The sequence below is a fragment of the Saccharomycopsis crataegensis genome, assembly GCF_037102585.1.
Source record: "Saccharomycopsis crataegensis DNA, jcf7180000000098, whole genome shotgun sequence".
Lineage (NCBI taxonomy): Eukaryota > Fungi > Ascomycota > Saccharomycetes > Ascoideales > Saccharomycopsidaceae > Saccharomycopsis > Saccharomycopsis crataegensis.
The window spans coordinates 172,953-199,718 of record NW_027043838.1 but is presented as its reverse complement, the minus strand read 5'-3'; the positions used below and the strand labels follow the sequence as shown (position 1 = coordinate 199,718).

The 26,766-nt window shown below is 40.6% G+C and overlaps 12 protein-coding genes across 12 annotated transcripts; 3 read left to right on the top strand and 9 right to left on the bottom strand. All coding sequences in view use genetic code 12, as the record gives it.

The window, feature by feature from the left end:
• Positions 1-48: 48 nt before the first annotated feature.
• On the bottom strand, positions 49-3,075 carry SFB3 (Sfb3p; the record flags this gene model as incomplete). Its single annotated transcript, XM_064999363.1, has 1 exon — positions 49-3,075. The coding sequence occupies one exon, from the start codon at positions 3,073-3,075 to the stop codon at positions 49-51; it is 3,027 nt and encodes a 1,008-aa protein (XP_064855435.1).
• Positions 3,076-3,435: 360 nt separating this feature from the next.
• CRM1 (exportin CRM1) lies at positions 3,436-6,573 on the bottom strand (the record flags this gene model as incomplete). The annotated part of the gene is made up of 1 exon (XM_064999362.1): positions 3,436-6,573. The coding sequence occupies one exon, from the start codon at positions 6,571-6,573 to the stop codon at positions 3,436-3,438; it is 3,138 nt and encodes a 1,045-aa protein (XP_064855434.1).
• Positions 6,574-7,590: 1,017 nt separating this feature from the next.
• Positions 7,591-9,294, top strand: DASC09_057770 (glycoside hydrolase family 72 protein; the record flags this gene model as incomplete). The annotated part of the gene is made up of 1 exon (XM_064999361.1): positions 7,591-9,294. One exon carries the CDS (start codon positions 7,591-7,593, stop codon positions 9,292-9,294), a length of 1,704 nt encoding a protein of 567 aa, XP_064855433.1.
• A 54-nt stretch (positions 9,295-9,348) lies between these two features.
• Positions 9,349-11,715, bottom strand: DASC09_057760 (uncharacterized protein; the record flags this gene model as incomplete). Its single annotated transcript, XM_064999360.1, has 1 exon — positions 9,349-11,715. The coding sequence occupies one exon, from the start codon at positions 11,713-11,715 to the stop codon at positions 9,349-9,351; it is 2,367 nt and encodes a 788-aa protein (XP_064855432.1).
• A 228-nt stretch (positions 11,716-11,943) lies between these two features.
• Positions 11,944-12,897, bottom strand: DASC09_057750 (resistance to Congo red protein; the record flags this gene model as incomplete). The annotated part of the gene is made up of 1 exon (XM_064999359.1): positions 11,944-12,897. One exon carries the CDS (start codon positions 12,895-12,897, stop codon positions 11,944-11,946), a length of 954 nt encoding a protein of 317 aa, XP_064855431.1.
• Positions 12,898-13,204: 307 nt separating this feature from the next.
• RPC34 (DNA-directed RNA polymerase III subunit C34) lies at positions 13,205-14,152 on the top strand (the record flags this gene model as incomplete). Its single annotated transcript, XM_064999358.1, has 1 exon — positions 13,205-14,152. One exon carries the CDS (start codon positions 13,205-13,207, stop codon positions 14,150-14,152), a length of 948 nt encoding a protein of 315 aa, XP_064855430.1.
• A 140-nt stretch (positions 14,153-14,292) lies between these two features.
• Positions 14,293-15,165, bottom strand: DFM1 (Dfm1p; the record flags this gene model as incomplete). The annotated part of the gene is made up of 1 exon (XM_064999357.1): positions 14,293-15,165. One exon carries the CDS (start codon positions 15,163-15,165, stop codon positions 14,293-14,295), a length of 873 nt encoding a protein of 290 aa, XP_064855429.1.
• A 294-nt stretch (positions 15,166-15,459) lies between these two features.
• Positions 15,460-16,593, bottom strand: DASC09_057720 (uncharacterized protein; the record flags this gene model as incomplete). Its single annotated transcript, XM_064999356.1, has 1 exon — positions 15,460-16,593. One exon carries the CDS (start codon positions 16,591-16,593, stop codon positions 15,460-15,462), a length of 1,134 nt encoding a protein of 377 aa, XP_064855428.1.
• Positions 16,594-16,819: 226 nt separating this feature from the next.
• DASC09_057710 (NAD(P)-dependent alcohol dehydrogenase) lies at positions 16,820-17,908 on the bottom strand (the record flags this gene model as incomplete). The annotated part of the gene is made up of 1 exon (XM_064999355.1): positions 16,820-17,908. The coding sequence occupies one exon, from the start codon at positions 17,906-17,908 to the stop codon at positions 16,820-16,822; it is 1,089 nt and encodes a 362-aa protein (XP_064855427.1).
• A 282-nt stretch (positions 17,909-18,190) lies between these two features.
• On the top strand, positions 18,191-22,588 carry DASC09_057700 (Kel2 protein; the record flags this gene model as incomplete). Its single annotated transcript, XM_064999354.1, has 1 exon — positions 18,191-22,588. One exon carries the CDS (start codon positions 18,191-18,193, stop codon positions 22,586-22,588), a length of 4,398 nt encoding a protein of 1,465 aa, XP_064855426.1.
• Positions 22,589-23,077: 489 nt separating this feature from the next.
• Positions 23,078-24,493, bottom strand: NOB1 (rRNA-binding endoribonuclease; the record flags this gene model as incomplete). The annotated part of the gene is made up of 1 exon (XM_064999353.1): positions 23,078-24,493. The coding sequence occupies one exon, from the start codon at positions 24,491-24,493 to the stop codon at positions 23,078-23,080; it is 1,416 nt and encodes a 471-aa protein (XP_064855425.1).
• A 271-nt stretch (positions 24,494-24,764) lies between these two features.
• RET2 (coatomer subunit delta) lies at positions 24,765-26,438 on the bottom strand (the record flags this gene model as incomplete). Its single annotated transcript, XM_064999352.1, has 1 exon — positions 24,765-26,438. One exon carries the CDS (start codon positions 26,436-26,438, stop codon positions 24,765-24,767), a length of 1,674 nt encoding a protein of 557 aa, XP_064855424.1.
• Positions 26,439-26,766: the final 328 nt, after the last annotated feature.

Sequence of the window (26,766 nt, the reverse complement as noted above, 5' to 3'; positions counted from 1 at the left end):
TGTTTTAAAATATTTCACGCTATTGAGATAAGTCCATACCATCACCTCTCAGGATAAGAACCCGGTGAATTTGGCAAAACCCTCTTTCTTTTCATTCATTCTTTCTTTGACATCTTGATGGATAGCTGATAAGTAGTCCCCATAACTAGAAGGGCCATCTACAGCCTTATCTTCCACAAACAATTCCACAAACTCCACTTGCTCATCTAAGCTGAATCTCAACAATTTTATCGGCAAAAATTCAGCCTTCAACACTTTTTCCCCAAAGTATTTTATAAGATTACGGACCTGTTGATTGATATGAGTATCAAGAATTGGCAATTCATCAATTAGTGGATCAAGTTTATCGAAAGCATCCACTCCGAAAAGATCTTGAAGGAGCAATGGATTAACTTCATTATGAACCCACAAAATCACAGACTGCCCATTGAACGCCAAATAACAGCCACCAACTTCAATAGAAGACAAAGAGGCTGAGAGACCTTTTGGAATCCGGTATTTAAGGTAAATTTCGTTATATTCACAATCATCATCACCCAAATCATGCAAGCCCACAATATATGGATAAAGGTAATATGAAAGGACCGGTAACGGCAAATTATTCAAGTTAAACATATTGTACACTCTCAAGTTATTCTTTGTCATCGAAGTGATTTTCTGCAAAATTCTAGATTTTTCAAATGCCAACATGTAAACCGGTAAGGTTCTCAACCCGTCTGGAACCACAAAGGCAGCCGGGGTCTCATTTGGAGAAACCAACCGTCTATATTGATAGAAAATATCTGAGACCTTCATATTAATTGACCTTTGAATTGAAATAAGTGGTTGTTCTGGAATATGGCTAAGACAGTCCCTGACAATGACATTTATCAACACATCCTTATTAGAAAAGGCAAAGACATCACCAACTTTCTCGGTAACGGCCGACACTAAATTAATAACACGGATCTTTCTAACACCAGAAATCGTAGTATACAAAATTGCCGCTTGGAAATGGCAGTCAAATCCTGTATATAAGTTATCATCATATGAGAATAACACACTAAAGTTACTATTCTTATTAAGAATTGGTATAACTGGATCGTTTGAAGGCCCTGAGAAATTCCCATAATATTTTTGTACTTGCAAGCCACTAGAAGATCTGACCTTCAAGTGACCCTGGTAACCAACGGTGTCTCCAATCGATTTTTTATAATCAAAGACAAACTTTCGTTCGTCTCTTATTGGATTGAATCCATGATATAACTTTAATGACCCACCAGTGTGAGAGGTGATGTAGGTAGCATTGATTAAATCCATATCAAAACTAGGGAAAACAAACAAATCCAATCCGACATTCTCTTTAGTGAAACATTTGATCAAATCTTTATAATATATGTTGTTTTCTTGGAGGACTAATTTTTCTTTATCAGCATCTTTACTAAACCCGGCATCTTCATATTTTTTCAAAAAGAGCATACCTTGGCCATAATTAGGAATCATTGATAATGTACAGGTGACTTTCCCACCTTGACCGTCAGTAAATTCATTAAGGGCAAGTTGAGCACACTTAAGCGCCACACCGTAGGAAACTTCAGGGTATCTAGTAAACTTATTGGTATTTTGCACTATGGTTAAAGTCTGATCAATCAAATCTCTCGACTCTAATGGATCAACAAATAATCCCTCATGGAATGGAACGAATGGATCGGCGACATCTGTCATGATGGTCACTATCGGTTGTTGTAACGATGGACTCATATTGTAAAATTGGACATTTTTATCAAAGGTGATGATCGCAATCTTTGATCCTGGGGGTAAAACACATTGTTCTTCTCCAGTCTCTTCATTCCAAGAATATAAAGTGGCATTGATTGCATCGCATACCAATCTTGGTAAATCCTTTTCCATCGCATGACTGCTGACATCGATCAAGAAAACTTGGTGTAATGGAACAGGCTCCATATCGGTATTTTCCCAGTATTTTTTTGGTAACACAAAATCAACAACACCTTTAGTCAATTCTGGTCTTTGTGCGATATCGATTCTTCTATAGGTATGATCCAACGCACATGAATACCCTTCGGGTACAGGAGACGCAAACTGGCACAAATTACAAATAAACTTATTGGCATTGGTGAATTGCATACCGTAATTGACATATGCTCGACAGCGGTTACATCTTGGAGGGCCGCCTTTCACAAAATCTAGATTGACTTCTGGCACTGGTTCGTCACCATCTTCTTCAACTGGGGCGAATGGCCTGACATTCAAGGCCACTGGTAACTTGGTGCTTGCTCTCAATTTCTCACTAGTTGGGATATCATATGTTGATAATGACATGAATTTAGACGATGCAGTTCCCTCATCAACCACTTTACAATCGGTGGTTGCCAATGGTGGGAAAGGGTTCTGGAAAGTTTGGTAATCTTTACTCCAAAATTCCTCTTGGTTTTCAGCACGCTCCTCCGGAACTGAAAACGATGCAGCAGGCTGGAAAGGTTTTCCAGTGTAGCCATCTGGCATGTTGTAGCTGACATTACGGGACGTGCTTCTTTGACTATTATTAAGTGTTGATGATTTGGTAGGACCACGTTGTTGTTCCGAGAGATATTGGAATTGTAATGTTGAAGGTGGAAGTGGGGAGAAAGGTGGGGAAACTGGGTTAGAAAAGGTTCCGCTGGGATAAGGAGCAGCAGACGGGTTTGCATTTGAAGCATCATTCTTAAATGCGTTCAATGTGGGACTGAACAAATGAGAATTAGTGTTTTGTGATTGCTGTTGATGATTTGAGGATTGTGGTGATGCAAATCCTGGTTGATTCAATTGGAAAGGACTGAACTGGCCGCCTTGGGGAATATACGATGTTTGGGAGCCATCTGAAAGTTGTGACTGAATTGGTGAGAAGGTTCCCAGTGAAGTATTCGGGCTATCAAGCTGTGGTGATAAGATATGGTACGCTCTCAGTGGTCTCTTCTTCTTAACACCTACAGCTGGTGATTTGGCCGGAACCGGCAGGTTATCTCTGCTGTTCTCATCGTTCAAGTTAAGACCCGATAATTGGGCATCGATGGACCCAAAATTGGTGTCAGACATATTAGCAGTAGACAAGAAGTCGTGGATTATCGGTGTCCCCAATCAGTCAGTTTACAAAGTGTTCATAAAATCTGGAAAAAAAAATAATAAATAAAGAAAAAACGCTACCCGCTGACTATCGGAAGATCAGGGGGTCCAGCACCCTGGTAAGGTCGCTACAGAAGGAAAATGCGATAGAAATATTAAATCACAACGCTAGAAAGAACCACTTTATTTTGCACAAGTATCCATGTACTGACGGGTGAAGAATAAAGGTTATATCTTTAGCAGCGTACCTACAGAAGTAAAATAATCAATAAAAGAATTAAAGAGTCTTTAGCAATAAAAAGAGCCCTTTTATAAGAAATGCAAAAATATAAATCACTGCTCATAGTCAGCTGGGTCACTATCATACTCCTTAATGTGCACCAAGAAGTCCTTCATAATATTCTCAAACTTAGGCAAGTCCCCGTAATTCTTGAATAATGCAATAATAAACGACGAGACTTGTTCCTGCTGTAATTGTGGGAAAGCATTACTCAACATATTAGCGGTAAATTCTTTCAAGTAAAGAGAGTTGGAGGTACCTGGTGGAACTTCACCTTCTTTATATAATGGAACGTTGATTTTCGAGGATTCTACCAATTCAATCAATTTGGCCAACAATTGCGCTTGTAATACAAACCCAGCCTTGTGGTCACTGTCGGTGATCACATAAAAGGTATCCGATAATATCGAGAAATAGAAGCTTTGGTAGAAAGCCGTGGTGAAAGGAGTTTCGCCCAATCTCTCAATATTTCTCAAAAGTTCGACAGCGAGAGTCAAACCAGCATCCTCGACATCTCTATTATTATGCTTGAACGCCCATAAAATAGCATCAACTAACTGCTTGAAGGCATCACCAGATAAGTTCAACAAGGCGTTGAATGATCTAGCGTCGATAGTTTGCAATAATTTGTAGAATTCCACACGATGTTCTGGGTAGTTAGTGAAATCCTTGTTTATCATATCTAAAGTACACTCAAACACATTCTGTAAAATCAATATCACGGCATCGCCAATCATAGGTCCGACTTTATCAACCACAGTTCTCATACAGTTCAATACTTCAGCATCTCTGGCATCGGCTACATTTGTTCTATAATCATCCAACACGGCACTCAATAAAGGTTCAATCAAATCTTTAACCACCTCATCTAAATTGCTAGCAGATGAAATATAAGTTTCAATTAATTTCAAGATTTCCTTCTTAATAGTTCTCAATCCACGCACTTTTGGAGTTTTAGTGGCGATTTCCCCTTCCTGGGCAACAGTATTTGAAATTAGACCACTGGTGGCTCTGTATAACGACAACATGTCGATGTAGATAAACCCTAATTGACCATAGAATGCTGAACCTAACGATTTACACACAGAAACATTTGTTTTAATAATATTGGCAATGATTTTCACGGTTTCTGAATTTGATAACAATTCTGGGTCGTTGTTTGCTTCTTCCATAATAGCACCCCAAGCAACGTTTGGCAAATGCATCAAATCTTTAATGAGTCTATCTCTGGAAGTTTTTGATGGCTGAGCGCTTACTATAACACCACAAGCCTCGTAGAAAGTATGAAGCTGTTGGGGCTGTAAATCTTCAGTGATTTGTGGAAGGGTTCTGATAATTTCATCAATAAATGGTTCTTTTTCTCCAGTATGAATCAACACAAAGTGTTTTTTACACTTGTCGGTGATTTTAATGAAAGTATCACAAGCCATATCTTGAACACCTTCATGGGTTTCGTGCATGAATTCGAATAATTTATTCACCACAGTCTTTAAGAATTTCCAGTGGGCTTTCAAGAAACGTGGATACTGTCCAACAATATACATGATGTTGGAAGCCACCACTGCTTTATTATCCTTACCTCTCTTCATGTCTGTGAGTGCCAATAAATCTTTTATAACTGTAACCAAGAATCTTTTTTCCATATCTTCAGTCATGGTACCAGAAATCGACCCAATAGCCCAACACAAAGTGTTAATGTTATGCCATGACCATTCGGAGCCATCAATTTGTTTCGCCAATTTTGTGGTCATGATTTGTTCAGTGTCCGTGACATCCAAATGGGTCAAATACACCAATAATTCTTTCATGGATTTATACAAAGTAATGGTGTCACTTTCTCTAACGAATTCTCTGACAATTTCCCCTTCATCATTTTCAACAATTAAAACTTCTTCTGGTCTAACCATAGATTCAATGACCACCAATCTCAATTTAGAAAGGATGTCATTGTAGATATGTTTTCTGAGTGGGAATTTCTCCAACAACTTAGGATTTGGAGCACCCGCAGAAGGATTGAAACTCTGATTATAACCCAACTGCAATAATGGACTCAATTCAGTTTGTGGCAACTTTCTGACCTCACCGTATAAACTAGACACCAATTTGAGCCAGTAATCCAAACAAGTTTTGAATAATTCGCGCTCTTCAATTCTCGAGAGTTCCACTAAATATTCGTTGGCGGTCAATAATATTGGTTTATAGTTTTCGTTCTTTTCTAAATAATCATAATGATTACTCAAAAATGTACTTAAATACATGGCTAAATCTTGTAAGAAAGCTTGATCAAATGATCTGGCGGTTCTGTAGGAAGTTCTAAGATCAGTACCAAGAGGGACAATTGAGTTAATTTGTTCCAAAGAGTTTCTAAACATAACAAAGAACTTCTCGTTGTATTGGTCGGCATTAAGTGAAGACACTTCTGTAAGACACTTGATGGTGATTGCTCTGGTGCTTTCTGCTTGCAAAAACTTCAAACTCACCAAATCCAATAAATCAGTGTCAAAAATATATGGCAATGGGATCCAATGTAAATATCTGAGTAAGCAGTCAAGGGTGGCGGCAAGGAGAGATGGTTTGCTTGCTTTATCCAACACTTCGTAACACAACTTAAAAATTTCTTGGAATTCTTTGGATAAAGTAAGTTTTAAATTCTTAGTTTTAGCCTGTGTCATCTTTTCATTAGAAAAATCAAAGATTTCTTCCGATAATAATTTCAAGATGATCATATTGTTTTCGCACACGTTGAACCCGGCTCTAGAAGAGGCAACCAATTCAGGAATGAAATTTGGCCAATCGGCAGGCCAGTCCTTCTTCAAGATCTGGACCAAGACCAAGTCGCACTTATTGATCAATGATTTTTGGGAGACAAATTGTTGGTCGTCATCACAAAGAGCGATGATCATGTTGACGACAAAATTTCTGATGCCCAATCGTTGCTCCATTGGCAAGAGCTTCCAGCGGGAGGTGATTAATTTATCCAAAATCTGGAGGGCAATGTATTTACTTTGAGGGTCTTTAGACGATTCCAAGATCTGGCCTGCTCTTTGCCAGGAGTCAGGGTGTTCTTGGAAGGCGGTAAGGACTTGTTGAGCGGTTTGGCGTTCAGGTCCTGATCCGCTGTAGAACACCATGACAACACGGTCTAGAAGCTCCACATCAAAATCCTTAGAAAAATCAAGAATGGATTCCATCGTTAATCTCTAAAGGTTCTGGTTTCAATTGCAATTACTATGTCAAAGATGACAACTGAGGGTGATGTTATGTGTCTAGGTTGATGGGGTTGCAAGAGGGATCGATAAGTGTTCGTGATTGTTCCCTAACACTTTTGTTATTTTTTTCCCTAAAAATTTTAACTCTGCGCGACAGTAGTTACCCGGGGGATACCCGTTGCCTAAGAGAACCACCAACATTCCACAATGACATGTATATATATAAATATATATGTTACACTTCCTTCTCGTAAGTTAAGTCGGTCTTTAGTTATTATTCACAAGTTTCTAAGCAACCAAGAAAAGACCTTGGGAAATCATGTTAGGATGTGACTTTCCGTAAATACCACACCCAGTGCCAAACATCTCCATACTGACTTGTACTCGTTAAATCAATCTTTCCATAATGATCTTAAATACAGTATCTCATTATTTCGACTCATCATTATCCTCATTATTTTTGTATTATTTTGTGATGGTGTTGGTCTTGGTGAGGGTGGTTCAGCAGAGCCCCAAACCTAAGACGCTGGCGTCAACATGCATGGGCCATTTTTTTCTCTCTTTTGTGTCACTTCGTTTACACCGGTATATAATATATATATACTATATATATATTGTAAGAATTACCACCGCTTTGAAATATTATTTTTTTCTCTCAATTCTTGTTTTTGTCTGTATTTCTTTTTCTCTCTTTTTTTTGTTTCTTTCCATCTATCTCAAACTCAACTTCATATCGTTTCAAACTTCATTAAAATCTGAGCTCTTTGCATCATGATCCTTTTCAATGAGTGTTTCTTCTTTCTCGTGTTGTTATTTCACATCCTAGTAGCAAATGGATTAGATCTGTCAAAAATTTCAAATAATTCTTCAGTAAATATTGATAATGTCTTCGAGTTACAACAAAAAGTTTCGACCAAAGCGGAAACTCGAGAGAAACCTGTCAGCAGCGCCATTACAGCCTCTTCCAGTTTTTTTCCAAAACAAACAATCATATCTGCCATGAAAACCAGTGCTGGTGCTCCCCCAATCATGATCAAAGGTAACAAGTTTTTTTATTCTAATAGCGGTACTCAGTTTTATTTGAAGGGTATTGCTTATCAACAAACTCTTGACGGAAACCTTTTGGAACAACAAAAGAAGGAATTCTTGAAAGAAAAGTTACGATCTATAGAGATGGCGAGTGCGGTAGAATTATCCAATGATGACGAGAGTTTTGAAGCTGCTAGTATAAATCCACTGCTTGATAGTTCGGATTTCAGTTACCTAACTGATGAAAATTTGAGATACAGTGACCCGCTTGCTGATGAGAAATCTTGTATTCGCGATATTCCTTACCTTGTGGATTTGAACGTCAATGTTATTAGAGTATATTCAATTAACCCTTTAGAAAACCATGATGTGTGTATGAATGCTCTATCTGAAGCTGGGATTTACGTTATGGCTGATTTATCCGAACCATTCACATCCATTAATAGAAAATATCCATCTTGGAATACCAAAATCTACGACAGATACAAGTCAGTTATTGACTCAATGTCCAAATATAATAATGTATTGGGATTCTTTGCGGGTAATGAAGTTACCAATGATCACACCAATACTGACGCCTCACCTTTTGTTAAAGCAGCCATCAGAGACACTAAGGCTTACATTTCAGAAAAGAATTATAGAAAAATTCCTGTAGGATACTCTTCCAATGATGATGCAGATACTAGGGTACCAATGGCCACTTATTTCAACTGTGGGGACAAAGAAACTACTGCTGATTTTTACGGGATCAATATGTACGAATGGTGTGGATATTCTTCATTTTTTAGTTCTGGTTACAGTGAGAGAACTAGGGAATTCAAAAACTACACAATCCCTATATTCTTTTCCGAATTTGGTTGTAATTTGGTTAGGCCAAGACCATTCCAAGAAGTTGAGGCATTGTATAGTCCTTTGATGACCAGTGTGTGGTCTGGGGGAATTGCTTATATGTACCATGAAGAAGAAAATAAATACGGGGTGGTGAAGGTTGACAAAAATGAAAATACAGTCAAGAAAATGGATGATTACAAATATTTGCAAAAAGCCTACGGGAATGCCAAACCCAAGCTCTTGAATATTGACGATATGTCGAAGAATTTAAATACAGAAGATCTTGTTAATTGTCCAGACCCAAACGATGTCTGGAAAGCAGCCCAGGCTCTTCCTCCCACTCCAAATAGCTCCAAATGCGAATGCTTAGAAAAATCTTTAGAGTGTGTTGCATCCGCTTCCAAAAACACCGGAGATTTTGTAAAGTTGTACGGAATATTGTGTCATGAGGTTGATTGTTCAGAGATAGTGGGAAATGGTACTACTGGTGAATATGGATACTATTCGGATTGTGACGAGAAGCAAAAATTGTCTTATATCTTGAATGAATATTATCTCAAGTATTATCGTGATCCACAAAGTTGTGATTTCAAAGGCCAAGCATCTTTAGCTAGATCATCATCGAAGAAAAGCATGAAGAATACTTGTGATGATTTATTATTGAAAAAAAAATCGGGAAAACAAAGTGAAGATAATGGGAAAAATAGTGCAGAGCATGTCGACGATGATGTTGATGATGATCATGAAAATGGACAGCGCTCAGCAGGTAATAACCTAAAAGTTGATTTAATTGTTGAATTGGCAGTGATAATGGCGTATGGAATTTTCAAGCTTACATTTTAACAAACTTTTAATAATTTTAGATTATATATATTAATAAATATTATCCCCATATCATCATGAATCATAATTCCAATCCCAACGTTTTTCGTCGGAGATTTTCCAACTTGGTAACCAATTCAAGTAACCGAAATCTTCATTTGGACCTTCCATTCCGAAACTCAATGGGCTAAAATAGCGGAATGTCATGGCGATCAATGCGAAATTCATCAAATATAGTGTGAAATACATGAATTTTTTCGTGGTAGTTGGTACACCACTGTTGAGCCGCGACACCCCCAATTCAAACACGTAAACATATACCAACATGGCAAAATACAAGGCTGGCAAATAATGGTGAACGTAGGTGACACGGCCCATAATGACGAATGGGGTATAATGTAAACCCCATCCCAACATTGGGTAGACCCCACCCATGAGAAACAAGTTCCATTTACCGGTGGTGGATTCGGTACTATCTGGGAAATCTTGGTATTGACGCTGCCATCTAAGAAGGTAGTAGATGAAGATGATTGGGAAGATAACACCCACGGCGATAGTGGAAGGCCAGGTGGTGGCAGGGGAGCCAATGAGGTAGTATTTGATGGTATCGTCATCCCAGCCACAGAGTCTGATACCGGTATGAAGCGATGGCCATTGCCACCACAGACTGGCCAATTCGTCGAGTTTTTCAGCATCGGGAACGAGAGCGTTATTCGTAGCCATCATTGCCATGTTTAATTCGATGAAATCATTCCAGAATGAAGTTTTCGGGAGGAGGAAATCTGCTGGAGGAAGCGAGAGCCGAGAATTCTGGTGATTTTCAACGTTCCAATAAATATTACGACGATCACCACGGAGAGAGTTTTTCTTGAAACACACCACTTCGCCTTGACCAAACCCCCAATCAGGATAATTGGCCCCCGAGGTACCTAAATAGCAATCCAATACTTGGTTTCTGAGGGTGAACGTGGTAGTCAAAGGATGGATCACCAGGGCGTTCTCATTACCGTATTGTGAGACGATTTCCACGATCCAGTTATCCTTTTCATCCCCTTCATCAATAGAGCCATAACATGATACTTCCCATTGTTTTTTGGTGACAGGGGCGTCGAATTCATGGGTATGTAAGTTAGTTCCTGTTGATTCATGGTAAATCCGCACCACCATCCCATCATAGACCTCATCAAAGATTTCCACGTCGTTGTAAGGGTTCCAAGCATCGACTTCTCGACGACGTTGGAAGAGCCAGTTATTATTCGTATCTTTGTGCGAATAAGTGGTGACTTGTTGTTGCTCGGATCCTCCTGGATAAGTTTGCACATGCGAATGGAGTAATCCACCATTCATCGCTTGACTTTTCAAAGTGACCCTACTGGAGCCGATAACCACATTTCTTGGACCGGTGGCTACGTCAGAACCGGCGAGGTTGGCTTGGAAAAGCGAGTTCATGTTGGCATCACCGGTACCACTTTTCCAAAGAAGTTCGAAATGGATCTTGAAGCAGAGGGCAAATACCGTGAGGGGCACAATCATCAACAGGAAAATTCTCGCTATCCAATGGTAGAAATAAGTGGTTTTTGACATCGATTGATCGCCCCAGTATTGCCATAGTTGGACAATGGTGTAAATCCCCACCAACAAGGTGATAAAGAACCCAACCATTTTCACAGAATCAACACACCCAATAGAGATTCCTAAAAACAAGATCCATTTCCACCATTTTTTAGAAAATGGCACCGCCGATTCGTTATGGAATTTCACAAAACAAAACATAGTGGTGACGGTGAAACACAAGAGCATGGCATCCAATAAAATAAATCTCCCCAAAGTGACGTAACTTTGTTCAAGGGCCACCATAAGGGTGAATAGCCAAGTTGGGAGGATACCAAAACCGATTTCCTTTGCGGTTAGGTAGGCAAATGGTACACAAACGGTGCTGAAAACCGCTTGAAATAGTCTCATTTTGATGAACGCAATTTCTTTAGGATAGGTTTCACCCGACGGGAAGTCCCAGGACCCATTATAACCGGCCAAATATCCAGAAAACCCCACGAGCATTTTCCCTAATGGCGGATGGACATCATGATAGAATTCGTGGCGTAAATAATACGAGCCAAACTTGCCGAAATGGGCCTCGTCCCATACCACGGTGTCATTGATGCCGATTCGGTACACTCTAACGGCAAACCCAAGAAGGGTGAAGAGTATTGGGGCAGCAATACTCTCTATATATTTAAAAGTGTTGGTTATTTCTTGTTGTTGGGCAGCAATGACCTTTTTTAAGTCTTCTGGCGAGAGTTCGTCCTCGGTATCGTCATCGCTGAGGTTGTCAAACTCGTCAAACTCGTCGAATTGGTATTCACCTTCAAAATCGTCGTCATAAATGTGTTCGATCAGCCCGGGACGTCTAAACCTCAACGGTTTCTTTTGTTTGGCTGGCATGGTGGGGGATCGGCGATACCCTTTGATGGTGACAGCTAAAAAGGTGTTAGCGGTGATGATTTTCTGTTATTTTCAATGTTTTTTGGCTGCACGATCCTCAACATGAGATATCTTACAAGATATATCATATAATAACAATTATAATATTAATGGTGGGAAAAAATAATATTCTATTCTATAAAACATACAAAATAAATAAAAAAATGAAAAAAAGAAGAAGGGAGTATCTTAAAATCCATTCTTATAGGACGGACCTTGTACCCGAGTATACACCGAGCTGGCTACCGATTGCCGTGGTCCAGTACTAACAGTGAGAAACTTCTTGGGTGCCATGAAATTGTCCTCATATTCGTCATCATCATGAGTGAAGTTTCGATTGTTAGCGACTGACGATTCCCTGTTAGCAAACGGATCAAAATCTGGGGTTTCACGGTAATTGCCGTAATCTTCATCATTCACGGGGTAATTTTCTGGTGGAAGGTAGGCTTCTTCATAATTCTCCACTTGTTGGTTATAAGGATCAAATTCAATGTCGATGGTGTATCGATTGACATTGGGCGATGAGGTTCCCAGAGACGCATCGGTCAAGGTATTTTTATCAAAGTCGTCAATGTTGCGGGGACATGATTCGGTATGAAGGATATCAATCTTCGAAGCATTTGGTGGGTCTTCCCCTGCCAAAGTATCCTCACTCATTGATCTATGTGGATTGTTAGGGAAATTGGCCGAGCTGGTGGTTTCACAAGTATAAGGGTTTTCCCAGTCTTGCGGCTGGGAACGTTCTACCTGGGTCATTTGGGTGGTAGTGGTGATATTATTATTATTATTAGGAGAAGGAACAGACACAGTGCTGTTCAATGATGGTCCCATTGGAGCCATTAACCATCTAGTATTGGCAATAGGCTCGATTCCTTGCGAAGCCCTCACTCTGTTTTGGTACCGGATACATATGGCCACACCTCCCAAGAGACATATCACCAAGAGCACCAGAAAAAACAAAGCCAATACCGCCACTGAAGTTTGCTGTGATGATACTTTCTTTTTAAGGACGACGATGGTGTCATTGAGCTTGGAAATCGCCGACACCACCGTGGCCGAGTCGAGGTACGTTTGTGATGCAGACTGGGTGGTTTGGGTGGCCGAGGAGGCCCTTTTCATGGCCTGCGATTGGGGGATAAACATTGTACTGGCGTGCCACACATACCAAAAATGAAAAGCAGACACAGAATGGCAGACATTAAACGAGGATCCCTGCTGCTATTTAACCACGGTACCAGCCGTCGCCGTTACCCAAGGAGTCCCCATCCTCCTGGGTGGTGGCTCTGGACGTCGATGCTTTCGGAGTGCGCGCAGCACCAGAAAAATATCAGCAGCAAAAAAAAAAAAAATTTTAATGGATAGCGCTCCTCCATCTTTGAATTGTGGGTGGTATCTTATATTATACTAAATATACATATAATATATCATACATCATATATCACCAATAGCAATGTCGGTGTCTGGTAAAGCCCAAGAGCTTTACGACAAAATGGTCGAAAAGCCTGCCGGCACTTTCTTCTCGCAAGACGATCTCGAGAGATTGACCCTGGTGCTGAAGAAACTTATTGTCGAACTTGTCCAAGAACTCTTGAACAGTGAACTCGTCAAGTTGGGGACTCAGGATGGCGAATTGAAATTCAGTGCCGTCACCAAGGCCGAAGCTGACAAAGTTTCCAAGATGACCGACGAAGAAAGAATGATTTACAGTCACATTGAGGCAGCAGGCAGAGACGGGATCTGGCAAAAGATCATCAAGACCAAGACCAATTTGCACCAACATATCTTCACTAAGTCGTTGAAAGCTTTGGAAAACAAACGTTTCGTCAAATCGATCAAGGATGTCAAACATCCGACAAGAAAGATCTATATGTTATACAACCTCCAGCCGTCGATTGCCTTGACCGGGGGCCCATGGTTCACCGATTCCGAGTTGGACACCGAGTTTGTCGAGTCGCTATTGAACATTGTTTGGCAATTCATCACCACCAAATCGCTTCCAAACCCGTTCCCTGGGCAGCTGAAACGGGCTCCAGGGGAAGAGTACAACCCTGATCAAACCACATACTGCAGCACTTTCGATGGGTACCCGCTGCTTGAAGACGTCTTGGATTTCATTCTAAAATCGGGGATCACCACCGTGGATTTGTCAGTAGGGGATATAAAATCGCTTTGTGATGTGCTTGAATATGAAGACCGTATTGAAAGGGTTGGGGAGTTGGATGATTGCTACAAGGCCACTTGGCAAAGTATTTTGGAAAAAGGCGGGGGTCTAAGAGAAGGCACCGACCCAATGGAAATTAAAGACTCTCAATGGAGTATCTTTGATTGGTATACTCAGATGCCACCTAGTGAAAATGATCCAGATGTGATGTGTTTGGATAGTTGGATCAATTCGTAAAACAAAAACAAAAACAAAAATAACTACAATATTAACTCCACATCATCACCCTATATTATATGCATTATGAATTCATTTTTTTTTTTTTTTTGTCATTGACCTTGTAAATAGTAACTATACAGTTTGTAACCGTATTGTTTCTAAGCACTTCCAAGTCTGTTTCCCTTACCAGGGAATGCTTTGGAATTACCAAAGAATTGACGGCCGTTGTACCCAGAGGACTGCCCCTTATTATCAACTTTTGAACGTCCAGCCACCTGTGTATTTGTAGCATACACTCCAGAGATCACAGCTTGTACTCCTTGAATCGCAGCACGTAACCATTGAGGAGCAGGGATGAACCCAGTGTCTCTTTTAGTGTGTGGTAGTCTTCCTTCCGGTTGACGCACTTGCCTTTGGAAATATGTTTTAAAAGTGTCATAGAGTGGACCATAATCATGGTTTTGTAAACACAAGTAGATATAGCCGGCAAGAACCCCGGAAAGATCATAGAAAAAGTCATAACTTCCCCTAAGGATGAGAGTGAGCCCCAAAAGAATGAGCGGTTCATACTTAGCCTTGTACTGGACTAAAGAGTAAAAAGCCTTCGTTGAATCGGGATCCATTTGTGACAATGTGAAACAAAGAGCACTGACTAAAGGAGAATAGAAAGAGAAGGCTTTGGTGAATGGGGAAGCCCCAAGGATGACCCCCACGGTGATCATGAGGTACCAGAGGAAATTGGCAGCATCATTACCAAACTTCAGAGTTTCGACCTGGCGACCATTTGAGTAAAAAGATTTTATCAAGAAAAGGCAGTTGAGTTTTTGACCATAGCCATATATTGGAGTTAAGCACGCGGTTATTGGTCTCCAAAGTTGTAATTTCTGGGACACCTGCGAGTAATCCCAGAATAAGTAGTCTTCTTGGGTTAGGAGGTTGGCACCATCAAGAATTAGAACTGCCAAGGGGAAAGTGACGAATATTCTTGTTATTGGGGGGATGGAGAAGTAGAACCTTGATAATTCCGACATTTGGTAGATTGGAGAATTGATATATATATCTTTGTGGAGAGGTGTTTTGACAGGTATTTTTTTATTAGTTGACTTTTGAGCAGTTTGGCGTGCAGTGGCAGGGTAAGCGGTATACCTCTCTCTCTCTCTTTCTATATATTACATTATATTATATATTCTCTTTCTATTATTCCCATGAAATATAAATAAATATCTCTACATTTTATTATATTCAAATGAAAGTATTAAACTGAACAATAATATTCGATTAGACACATGTATAATACAAATAAGATAAGACAAATAAAAAATATACTAATTTTCATCTTTATCTTGAATGATCCCTTGCAACAAATCCAACAAGTTATCAATATCCCCTTCTTCTCCATTGGCATTAGCCACTGCGGGATTTTGAGGAGCTGGGTTCTTAGTTGGTGGTCCAAGGAGATTGTCGGTGGTAGGTCCATTGAGATCAAACTCTGTTTCGGAAAAGTTCAAATTGAGGAAATTCAAGTCTCCTGCCGGGTTGTTATTACTATTTTGAAGAGAGCTGGCACTATCTGTAGTATCTTGTTTTATAAGCGGAGGTTGTTGTTGTTGTTGTACTAACGCATTCTGTTGGACTTGGGTCTGCTGTTGTTGTTGTTGTTGTTGTTGTTGTTGTTGTTGTTGTTGTTGTTGTTGTTGTTGTTGTTGTTGTTGTTGTTGTTGTTGTTGTTGTTGTTGTTGTTGTTGTTGTTGTTGTTGTTGTTGTTGTTGTTGCTGCTGCTGCTGCTGTTGTTGTTGTTGTTGTTGTTGCTGCTGCTGCTGCTGCTGTTGAGACAAAGATTTTTGAATAATTGGAGGGCTCTCAAGCGATTTCTGTTTTTGGATTATTGGAATATCAAGTTTGGGTTTCTTGTTCACTGGTTCATCTTCGATCTTGACAATTGGGGTGGTGGTAACTTCAGGTGGTTCGGCTTTCACCTCGATTTTATTATCAATACTCTGTTTCGGACTTATCACCTCGATATCATTATTATTATTATTAGGCTCTTGTTTCACGGTCAATTTTGCTTGTTCTTTTATCAAGAAATCACTGGCGTCATTCAAGCTCACCACCATCAAATCCAAGACCCGATTTAAAGCCTTGATGCTAAGGTCCAATTCTCCTGATGGTGTTAGTTGGGGCGTTTCATTATTACCAGGACCATTTGTCGATTTCCCATTATTGAGGGTTTTTTTGTCGATATTGTTATTATTATTGTTATTGTTATTGCCACCATTATCGTTAGGGGTCCCCGATACATTGGGTCTTTGTTGAGTAGGCAAAGGCTTTGGACGCGAAGGATGGTGGTTGGGGGTGTTGATGTTGACGAGAGGATCGGTGGCGAGTTCTTCGAGGACACGGCCCAGCGACAATAGGAGTTGGTTATACCTTAGGACGAGTTCCTTGTTTAGATTGGCCATGGTGATTGTATGAGAGAGATAGAGAGATAGAGAGATAGATATACACCGCTGATGGTGCAAAATGGGCTCATTTTCTTCATTTTTCGAGGGGGTTCTTTTCTACACCCGCACATCACCTGTGTGGCAGAACCGTCTGGCACTCTGTGGTGATACAATACAATATAATATGATATAATATAATAAGTGCAGTATATTTCTAATATAGTAAGTATATTCATGGTATACATCAATTGAACTCCTTATCATAATCGACAAAACAGAACCTGAAACGAACGTCATTGGCATGCATTCTTTCAAGGGCCACCTTGGCGTTCTCCTTGTTGATTGGCACTTTTTCCACCCAGTGGTCGAAATCAATGGTGGTGGATTGGGCACAGGCTTCCAACATCTCAAGAATCTCTTTTCTTGACCCCAACAATGAGCTGCCCATGTAGCACGCGTTTCTAAGGAAAGTCTTGGTGCTGACATCGAACGACCCGTCGGCTGGCAACCCAACACTGACGTATCTACCGTTGATCTTCAAGGTCGACAAGTACTTGTTCAAATCAAACCCTTTAGTAGAATTGGCGGTACCGACAATAAGGTCCAATTCACGGAAATGCTTGTCGAACGCGCCTTCTTCAGAAGTGGCGATATAGTGATCAGCCCCCAACTTCATCGCGTCTTCCTTCTTTGCGTTAGTTCTAGAAAACACTGTGACTTCGGCCCCAAAAATGTGCTTAGCAAACAAAACACAATGGGCCCCCAACCCTCCAAGTCCCACCACCCCGATCTTTTTGCCTTTAGCGGCACCATTACGTTTTAAGGGACTGTAAACCGTGATCCCTGCACACATCAATGGACCGGCGACGTGGGATGGGAGGGCGTCAGGAATCGGGAACACAAAGTGCTCGTGAACTCTGGCGTGGGAGGCGTACCCACCACGGGAGATCGAGCCGTCAGGATACACCGAGTTGTAAGTACCGACGGATTTGGTACAGTATTGTTCGTTGTCGTTGGTGCAGTCGACACATTGCAAGCAACTGGCACTTTGGGCACCAACCCCGACCCTGTCGCCAACCTTGAGACTGGAGACTTGGGGCCCAACGCTGATGACACGGCCGACGATCTCGTGGCCCACAACAAGAGGGTAGTTGTACTTGCGGCCACCCCATTCAGCTTTCAAGGTGTGGAGATCAGAAGAGCAGATCCCACAGGCCTCGATCTTGATGTCGATGTCGTGGGGGCCGAATGGCTTGACTTGGTAGGAGACGGTTTCTAAGTCGGACCATTTGTCGGAGGCGACACAGCCCAAACCTTTGAATTCTGCTGACATGGTGTGTTTGTATTGTATATATTATCTATTATATCATACAATACAGTACATTATATTATATGTAATTGAAGATAAAAGATTACAAAAAAGATGATCACGGTCACCCTAACCACAGGGTAACTCTGATCTCCCGTCTGGAAAAAAACAAAAAAAAACCGTTTTTCAACATTACACGTAGATGATCTCCCCCGTCTACACACTTTATATATATATATATATATATATTATATACCACAGTACATGGCCATTCTATACTACAGGTAATCTTAATACCCCACCACAATGGCCCCCTTCAAGTTAAGAAAAAGCAAAAAGAAGGACTCTAAACACGATGCCTCGTCATCGTCATCGTCCAAGAAAGACCCCAAATCACCTGGCACCTCAGTCACATCGTCTTCAGGCTCCTCGATCCACGATTCCACTTCAGAATCCCCTGTGCAGCATAAATATTCAGAAGAAATGAAACTGTCGGCAGAATTCATAAATCGCCCGCAAATGGACCTCCAACAACAACAGCAGAAATTGTTCTCGATGCCTCCTCCCCAACAACAACAACAACAACAACAACAACAACAGTCAACTGGTGGATCCTTCCAACAACAACAGGGCACCCCAACAACTATGAACTCGTCTCGTCAACTTCCTTTGATCCCTACTGCCGGACAAAGCTTATCCCCCATCGAAACCCCCCATAATACAAACATTTTACGCTCTACCCAAGCCAATAGTGGTAGACCCGGTATAATGAGTAACAACAATATGAACTACCAACAAAAACCGTTGCCTCCTCACCAATATACCCCTCGTAATAATAACAATAACCCTCCTCCACCACAAAACTCAAACAACCCTTTTGTCATGTCGTCTCGTAACACTAGCCAGCAAACTTTGGGCCAACAGTCTCCTCTTGTCCAAGCTATCCAGAATTTCACTCCGTGGTCCAGAGTAAAGCTTACCGCCCTGCCTTTCCCTAGATACCGCCACACCTCGTCTTCAGTGATTTCTGAACAGGGCCACGTATTTGTCATGGGTGGGTTACGCGAAGGATCAGTATACGGTGATCTCTGGGCTTTAAACTCCACAACGTTTGACGCAAAATCGATCGAAAACTTTGACGGGATCCCTGCCCCAAGAGTCGGACATAACAGTTGTTTATGTGGTAATGCGTTCATCATCTTTGGTGGGGATACCATCCAAACCAACGAACAAGGCGAACTTGATAACGATCTTTATCTTTTCAACATCAACTCCTTAAAATGGACCATTCCTCACCCTCAGGGAGATAGACCGTGTGGTCGTTACGGCCATACCATCGGCGTCATTGCCAAAACTAACGTTCAATCAAAGTTATACTTGTTTGGTGGCCAGCTTGACTCGAAGATTTTCAATGATCTTTGGGTGTTTGATCTCTCGTCATTTAGAAAACCTACCTCCCATTGGGAAAAAATCATCCCTAGTAATGATCCCAATGATCTCGATAATATCCCTCCACCGTTAACCAACCATTCCATGGTGATTTTCAATTATAAATTATACATGTTTGGTGGCTCAAACCTTCAGCGTCTTAGCAATGATCTCTACTGTTTCGATCCAAACTTGAACTCTTTCTCTCGCTTGAAATGTACTGGTGATATTCCTCCTCCAATTGAAGAGCATTCAACAACCCTTATTAAAAACCTTATGATTGTTTACGGTGGTAAAAACAGCAAAAGTGAAACCGTCGATAGTCTTTACATTCTTAATTTGAACTCTTTCCATTGGACCCGCGTCGAATCATTCATGCTAAACCCTGGTGCTCGTTGTGGTCATAGTATCACCGCAATTTTCAATTATTCCAGAAAAAACCAAAATGGCCAGCCTCAACTCAAAGATTCTGATGACCGTCGTTTCCAAAATAATCAAATCATCCCAACGAAAGTCCTGCCTAATGCCTTGGCCTCATCCCCCCTTTCCAGCTCAAAGAATAAAATCCTTATCATGGGTGGTGATCAATTAGATTACTGCACTTCTAACGCTGGGAGTTTTGAAAAAAGCAACAAAGACGAGAATTTCGGGACCATGATCTACGTATTCGATTTAGATCTCTACAATGAATGGAGTGTTAAATTCAAGAATTTCGATCTTTGGGATGACAAATTGCCACAAATTTTAACCAAACAGGCTTCTCCAGTGCACAACAATAACAATGGTGTTTTTGGTCAACTGCTGCCATTTGTCAAGGCTATTGCTGCTAATTCAGTATCGCCTACCAACGGCAGTGCTCTGACATTTACTACTCTTCCACACTCGGAAAACCACCATACAGTTCATCAACCGATCATTGAGGACAACAAAAATAATGTGTTTTCCGATCAGCCGTTTGAAACCGCGCCACCACCGGTCCCTCCACAACGTAAGGACTCTGTCGGGTCTTTGGACGCGTTTAGCACTCCTCCTACCACCACTACTGGCTCTCCTCAAAGTTTGACTCGGGAGATTGTTGAAGACAAGACTTCCAACAATGCTGCTATGGAAAAGATACAGAATATGGGGGCTTCTGCTGCTTTAGTCGATGCAGGCGTGGTCGGTAACACCACACTAGAGACGGCCAATGGCATGGTCAATAATGAGTCTCTGGGATCCGAAACTTCTCCTCGTGATTTTGATCTTCTAGACACTTATGTCAATTCTTCTGTCGATTTACTCGAGAAAATGTCCCAGCAACAACCGCAAACTAAACTCAAAAAGTTGGATATCGCCGCGGCAACAAATTCCACCATACCTGAAGCCCCAAGTACCCCAGTCAAGGAAAATATTGAGGAATTCTCAATTGCCCAACCAGAAAAACGTGTTTCGATTCCTGCCAGATCTCCTAAACGCACCGGATCGCCACAATTGAATTCTCCTCAAGATAATGGCCTTTCGCCAACCACCGCTGACTTGTACGTGTCGGCAATCAGTAATTTGCCAGAGCAGAATGGTGTTCGTTCCATTGATGATCAAGTAATAAATGGGACTATGAAACAGGATCATCAAGATGCTGCTAGCTCCCAGGCTGCTACTGCCCAGTTTGCTAAAGCTGTGGAATTACTTGAAACTGAACTTTCTGAATTGAAGCTCGAAATGAATAACCAGGCTAAAGCTGCTTCTGATCGCATTCATGAACTTGAACAGCACTCCAGGGACTTGGAGCAGCGCCACGAGATTTCTGAACAACGGAATGCAGAATATGAATCTAAACACGCTGAATTACAAGAAACCATTATTGCAAGAGAACAAGAGGTTCAAGAAAGTCATGGTTCATTGCAAGGGGAACTTATACAAAAGGATAAAGCTATCCAACAATTGCAGCTGGAAATCGAGGGGATTCACACCAAACACGCTAATGATGATCAACTTGAAATTCAGGAATTGCAGCAACAGTTGGCAGGGATGCATGAACAATTAACCCAAAAGCATACGGAATTGTCTACCATCAATGAAAAATTTGTTTCTAAAGACGACGAATTTGTCGCTTTGTCAAAAGAATTGGAACAGTTGAAGGCTAGTTCAATTGCTAAAGATGTTCCTGTTGAGGTATCTAGTAACAATGATGAGGAATTGGAGGCCCTCAAACAACAATTAGCAGAAAAGGACAGAATAATTGAGGAATTGAATTCCAGTACCAATGAGTTGGATCGCGGGGGAGTAATCGAAAGTAGCTCTCCAATTTCTGGAAGTATCACTGGTCTTGTGTCTGATAGGGATTTGAACGCCATTAGAAGAGAAAACATTGAATTGCATTCTGAACTTATTAAAGCCAGAGCTAACAACGAAACTCTTAACCAAAAATTCCAGGAGTTTGAACCATTTATGAATAATCTGATTATTGAGCTTGAGCAGCTTAATGAAGTGATTTTGCACCAAAAGGAAGAAATCGAATCTCTTACTGGTCAACTCGTTCAAACTGAAGCGTTGCAAGATGAAGTTTCGTCATTACAAACCGAAAATGATATTCTTAAAAAAGAACTCGAGAATGTTAAACGTGATCGTTCCAGCAAGCGTACAATCACTAATGATAAGATTAATAATATTTCTACCGATATTTCCAAGTTGGTTACTTTGTGGCGTTCTAAGAAAGAGATCACCCTGGATTTGGATCGTTCGATGATCACTGATGAGCTGCTAAGTGAAACCACTGCCAACGACGAAGACTTTGCTAATGGCTCAGTGATTTCAAATTTCCTGACTAACAGTAATTCTAAAGCCTTTGGCCAGCTTCAATCTCAAATCAACGAACTCATTCAAATTAACAAAGAGCAGGAACTCAAGAACCACGCTCTTCAAGAAAAAGTGGCGGCTATGACAAACGAAATGACCTCACTACAAGAACAAGCCGGCAAAGGCAAAGACCTCGAGAAATACGAGGAAAATTACCGTAATGCCATGAACTCGATGAAAAAGACTGGTAGAGCTCTTGAAGTATCACAAAAGGAACTCAACAAACAGAAGGAATTGAATAGCCAACTTCGTACAGAAATTGAGGATTTGCAGGCGGTCACTGACAGCAGCATGAATGGTGATGATGATATGAAGAACGCTCATTATGATTTCAAGATCAAGGACTTGGAAGCTGAATTGTTTATTATTAAACAAGAACGTGATGAATTGAAGGATAGTGTGGTGTCTTTGCGTAAAAAGCTTATGACTGGAGGAAAATGAGTGTTTCTTAGAATGTATTCATTTTTTTTTTTTGTTTTTTCGTTTCGTTTCGTTTTGTTTTGTTTTGTTTTGTTTTGTTTTATTTTGTTCCTTTTAAAACTAGAATTGATTTTGGTATTTTTATATATAGATGTTTATTTCTTGTATGGTCTATGTTGATGTGTTATATGGTCTTCTATTTTTGTTATTATTTTGAATATCTTGCCTTACTTTCTTCAAAGTGTATTTGTATTTTCTTTTTTTTTTTTTCCATCAATAAATTGTTTCAACTATAAAGGTTTCATCATTTATTATGCTAGACAAGTCAGAAATTAGAAGATATATAATGAAAATGCAGGGGGATATAGAAAAGAATGTAAATGATAATTAATGTAATCGCTTGCTTCAGCCCAACAGAAATATATATGTGCAATGCCTCACTTTGTAACTCTAATCATCACATTTACAACAAAGGCTAGCAAGAAAAGAAAATTCCAACATATATTACATTCAACGTCTTCTTCTAGAGGAATTGGCATGTCTTCCTGGGTTAACTTTGACATTACTGTGGTATCGATTGCTACTGTCTCCATTAGCAAACGGAGAGTAGAAATTATCGGCGCTACCTCCGCCAATCCAGTTTTCAAGGAACTTTTCATTTTGACGCTGGGTCCAATTTTCATTCTTCAACGCTTTGCCGTATTCTTTCTGATCAGCACGCAAGATTGGGACGTTGTTGTGGGCGTCGTAGTATTTGGAATTCTTGTTATTTTGGAACCCTCCTTTCCCCAACTTCTTTTGGGTGTTTTTAGATAATGGCGAAGCAATCGAATAACGGTTACCTCTGTTGTGCCATTCAAAGTTCTTTTTAAGTAATGGTTTCATTTCCCCGGTTTTGGCATCGACCACCACCACACATCTCAACAATGTGGCCCCACCACAAGAGGCACAGAAATGTTTCGATTCGTTTGGCGGCTGGAGTCTGAAGCACGCATGACATCGCAACATATAGTTTCTTATACGTTTGATCTGGAGCCCGGTGGCGGTGTTCATGAGCTTAAGACCCATTTGGATCGCGACGTTTTGCACCGCAAAATCCTGCGAGGAAAGCGCAACCTTGGTGGTGGTGTGGTGATTCTTTGATTCTTCAAGTCTTTCCCCACTATCCTTTTGGATGGTTTCAAGAAGATTAGACTCAGTGATCCATTCTCCATCGTCGTCGTCGTCGTCATCATCATCATCATCATTGATCTCATTTTGCTCGGTTGGTTGGTCGACTTGTTGCAAAATTTCTGAATTGTCTGTAACGGCTATTTCTTCAACAGTGGTTTCTAATTCTTCAGTCACTTGTGGCTCCTTAGATTCTGATTCTTCCATTTCTAATTTAGCTTGAGCTTCAGCTTCTCTCTTGGCTCTTTGTTTCTTACCACCTCTTCTACGATTTTTCTTCTTAGCTGGGACTTCTTCATTCACTTTGACCTCGGCATCATCATCAGCAGGAGTCTTTAGAGTTTCTTCGACTTTTGGGTCTTCAACTTCTTTTTCTTCTTCTTCTTGCTTTGCTTGCTTTTTCTCACCAGGAAAATTTCTAATATGTTCATCGGTGCCATGTTCTTCAATGTCCAATTCTAAAGCAAGGGCAATGATGTGGATATCTTGGGCACTTAAAACATTCAAATCCCCAGTCAATTTGGCAAACTCAGAAACCCTGTTAATACTGACAGGTTTAGGGTGTCTAAGCGTCAATTTCTCTTTCCAAAGTTCCAAATTACGTCTAGCGTTCTCATCTTTGATTTCTTGAAACACCGAAGGGGTGGTGAAAAACGATGAGGCGTAAGTGGAAAGCGTCGAGAAGTGTTGGGTAATTAATGGATGTGCATCGAGGACCAAAGCCTGGACAGGAGGCGTCTGTTTAGTATCACTCATGGTTTTAAAATATCTTTACAAATGACACCTTTTAAACGTACCAAAGATAACTATTGGTAGCTTTTTTTTTTTTTTTTGATTTGAAAATTTTTTTTTTTTTTTGTGCAGCCCAATGACCCGTCTAGGTGGTGCTTGGAAATCATTACATAAAGCTCATATTAGTAAAAAAGTTCATTTTAATAACCATAGAGAGAGAGGGAGAGGGCAAAAAAATAAGAAAAAGAAAATGTAGTCAAGAAACAAAGAATTGAATGAAGTAATATATATATATTCAGACAATAGTGAAATTCTCACTGATCACGTTCGAAACAAAATCATATGGCAAAGATTTCTCTTCTTCGTCAACACTCAACACGTCTTGAACTTCGATTCCTCCAAAGTTCACCTTGTTACTCTGGAGAGCAAAGCTAACATACATTGGGAATAAATAATCTTCTTCACTAGTTTCCACGGTAAATTCAATGGCACCGCTTGGATCTTCGTAGCTAATTTCTTTGATAATGAATTGCAAAGTGTCATCATCAACCATGTTAAAGACAACGTTGTCGTCGTCAGATTTTAACGAGGCACTATAACCGACATCAGGGATCACGATTTCTAAGTCTTTAAGAATAACTTGTTCATCGATCAATTTTTCTTGTAATTCATATTCCACCGTGACGTTCACCGAACCATTATTTTCTGAAGTCCAAATCGAGAAGGTGATTGGCAAGTACTGGACGTCTTCATCTTTACCAATACCTCTCCATCTGAGAACCCCTAACGCTTGGCCGTTCGATGGGAATGATTTCTTTTGGTCCTTCAATGTTATTATATTAGAGTTGAATTTCGCCTTATCGACATTAGGATGGGTCTTAAATTGAAGACCTGCTTTGGTGGTAACTGGACCCAACATCAATTTAGAGTGAGCCAATTCTGGGTTATTGATACATAACTGCAAATCACCCTTGATTTCTGAAGATTTAATCGATCCATCTCTCAAGATTTCTGCAGAGATCTTTTCATTCACAACGATTAAAATACCATTATTCTCGACTTCCGGAACCGTTGGCTTACCAATCTTCGAAGTAGACCCAAGACTGACATGCTGTTCTGGTTCCTCTTGTAGTTGTTGCTGAGCAGCAGCAAGTTGTTTACCGGTTCTCGCTCCTGATAACAATGGGGAAAAGTCCGAAGTGTTTCCTGGCTTCTTTTTGCCCAATTGTAAGCCACGGCCGAGACTACTGCTACCACCACCCATGTATCTACCACCACCGGCGGCGGCTTTGGCGTACGCGGTGGTTGGATCATCCTCTTCATCTGCATAAGTTGGTGTGTTGTAAGTAGGCTGTTTGAATGAGTTTGATCCCATTCCTCCTCCAGGGGCCCCGCCTCCAACTGAAGCAAACGAAGCTTCATTGGCACGTCTTTCCAATTCTCTTCTGTGGATTTCTTTGGCTTTACGCTTTCTTTCCTCTGCAGCCTCCAATTCCTTGTTTTTATCAATGATTTCTTGGAGTTTTTCTTCGTGCGAGTTCATTTCCAAGAACGTGGTGACTTGCGATGGGGTCAAGTTTTCTTTATACCCTTGAGTGATGATTTCGTCAAAAGCATTCAAGATCTCAAAACTATTAAGGAAAACCTCGTGGGTGTCAATCACCGACCCTACAGAAGAGCTTCTAAGAAGCGACGACACCGTTTTGGAAAACACTTGCAAAGTATCAATGTCCTGAATGATATTAGAGTTCAAGTTCGTGATGATCACCAAAATAAAACTTTCCACCGGTTGGTATATGTATCTGATCATCCCGGCTTCGATCGTGGTATGCTGGGAATTATTTTCCAATAACAAACTGCTGAAATTGGTCAAGTACGCCGTGATCGAGTCTTTAGACATTTCTCTGAATTGACGGGACAACAACGGCTTCCCTGTGTTAGAGCATATAGCAGCAGACAAAACAACCATTTTTGAGGGGATTGGAGAATAAAATCAGTGGAAATACCTGGGTTAGATAGATGCTCAAATCGTCCTAATCAAAACACCGGTGTTTTTGTCGATTTTTTTGACAACGTAACAAAAAATCCGTCTGGCACGTGATGATTTTTCTTCTCTTCCCACCGGTTGATATTTCATAGTAGGGTAATCAGGAAATATTGCAATATTATTATATTATATTCTATTTAATTATTACATTGGTTTAGTACATCATATATCAGTAGCACACAGTCAATTTTCTCCTACAAAATTCTCTCTGTGCTTTCTGATAGAAAGAGTGCTTCTTACAGAAAATTAA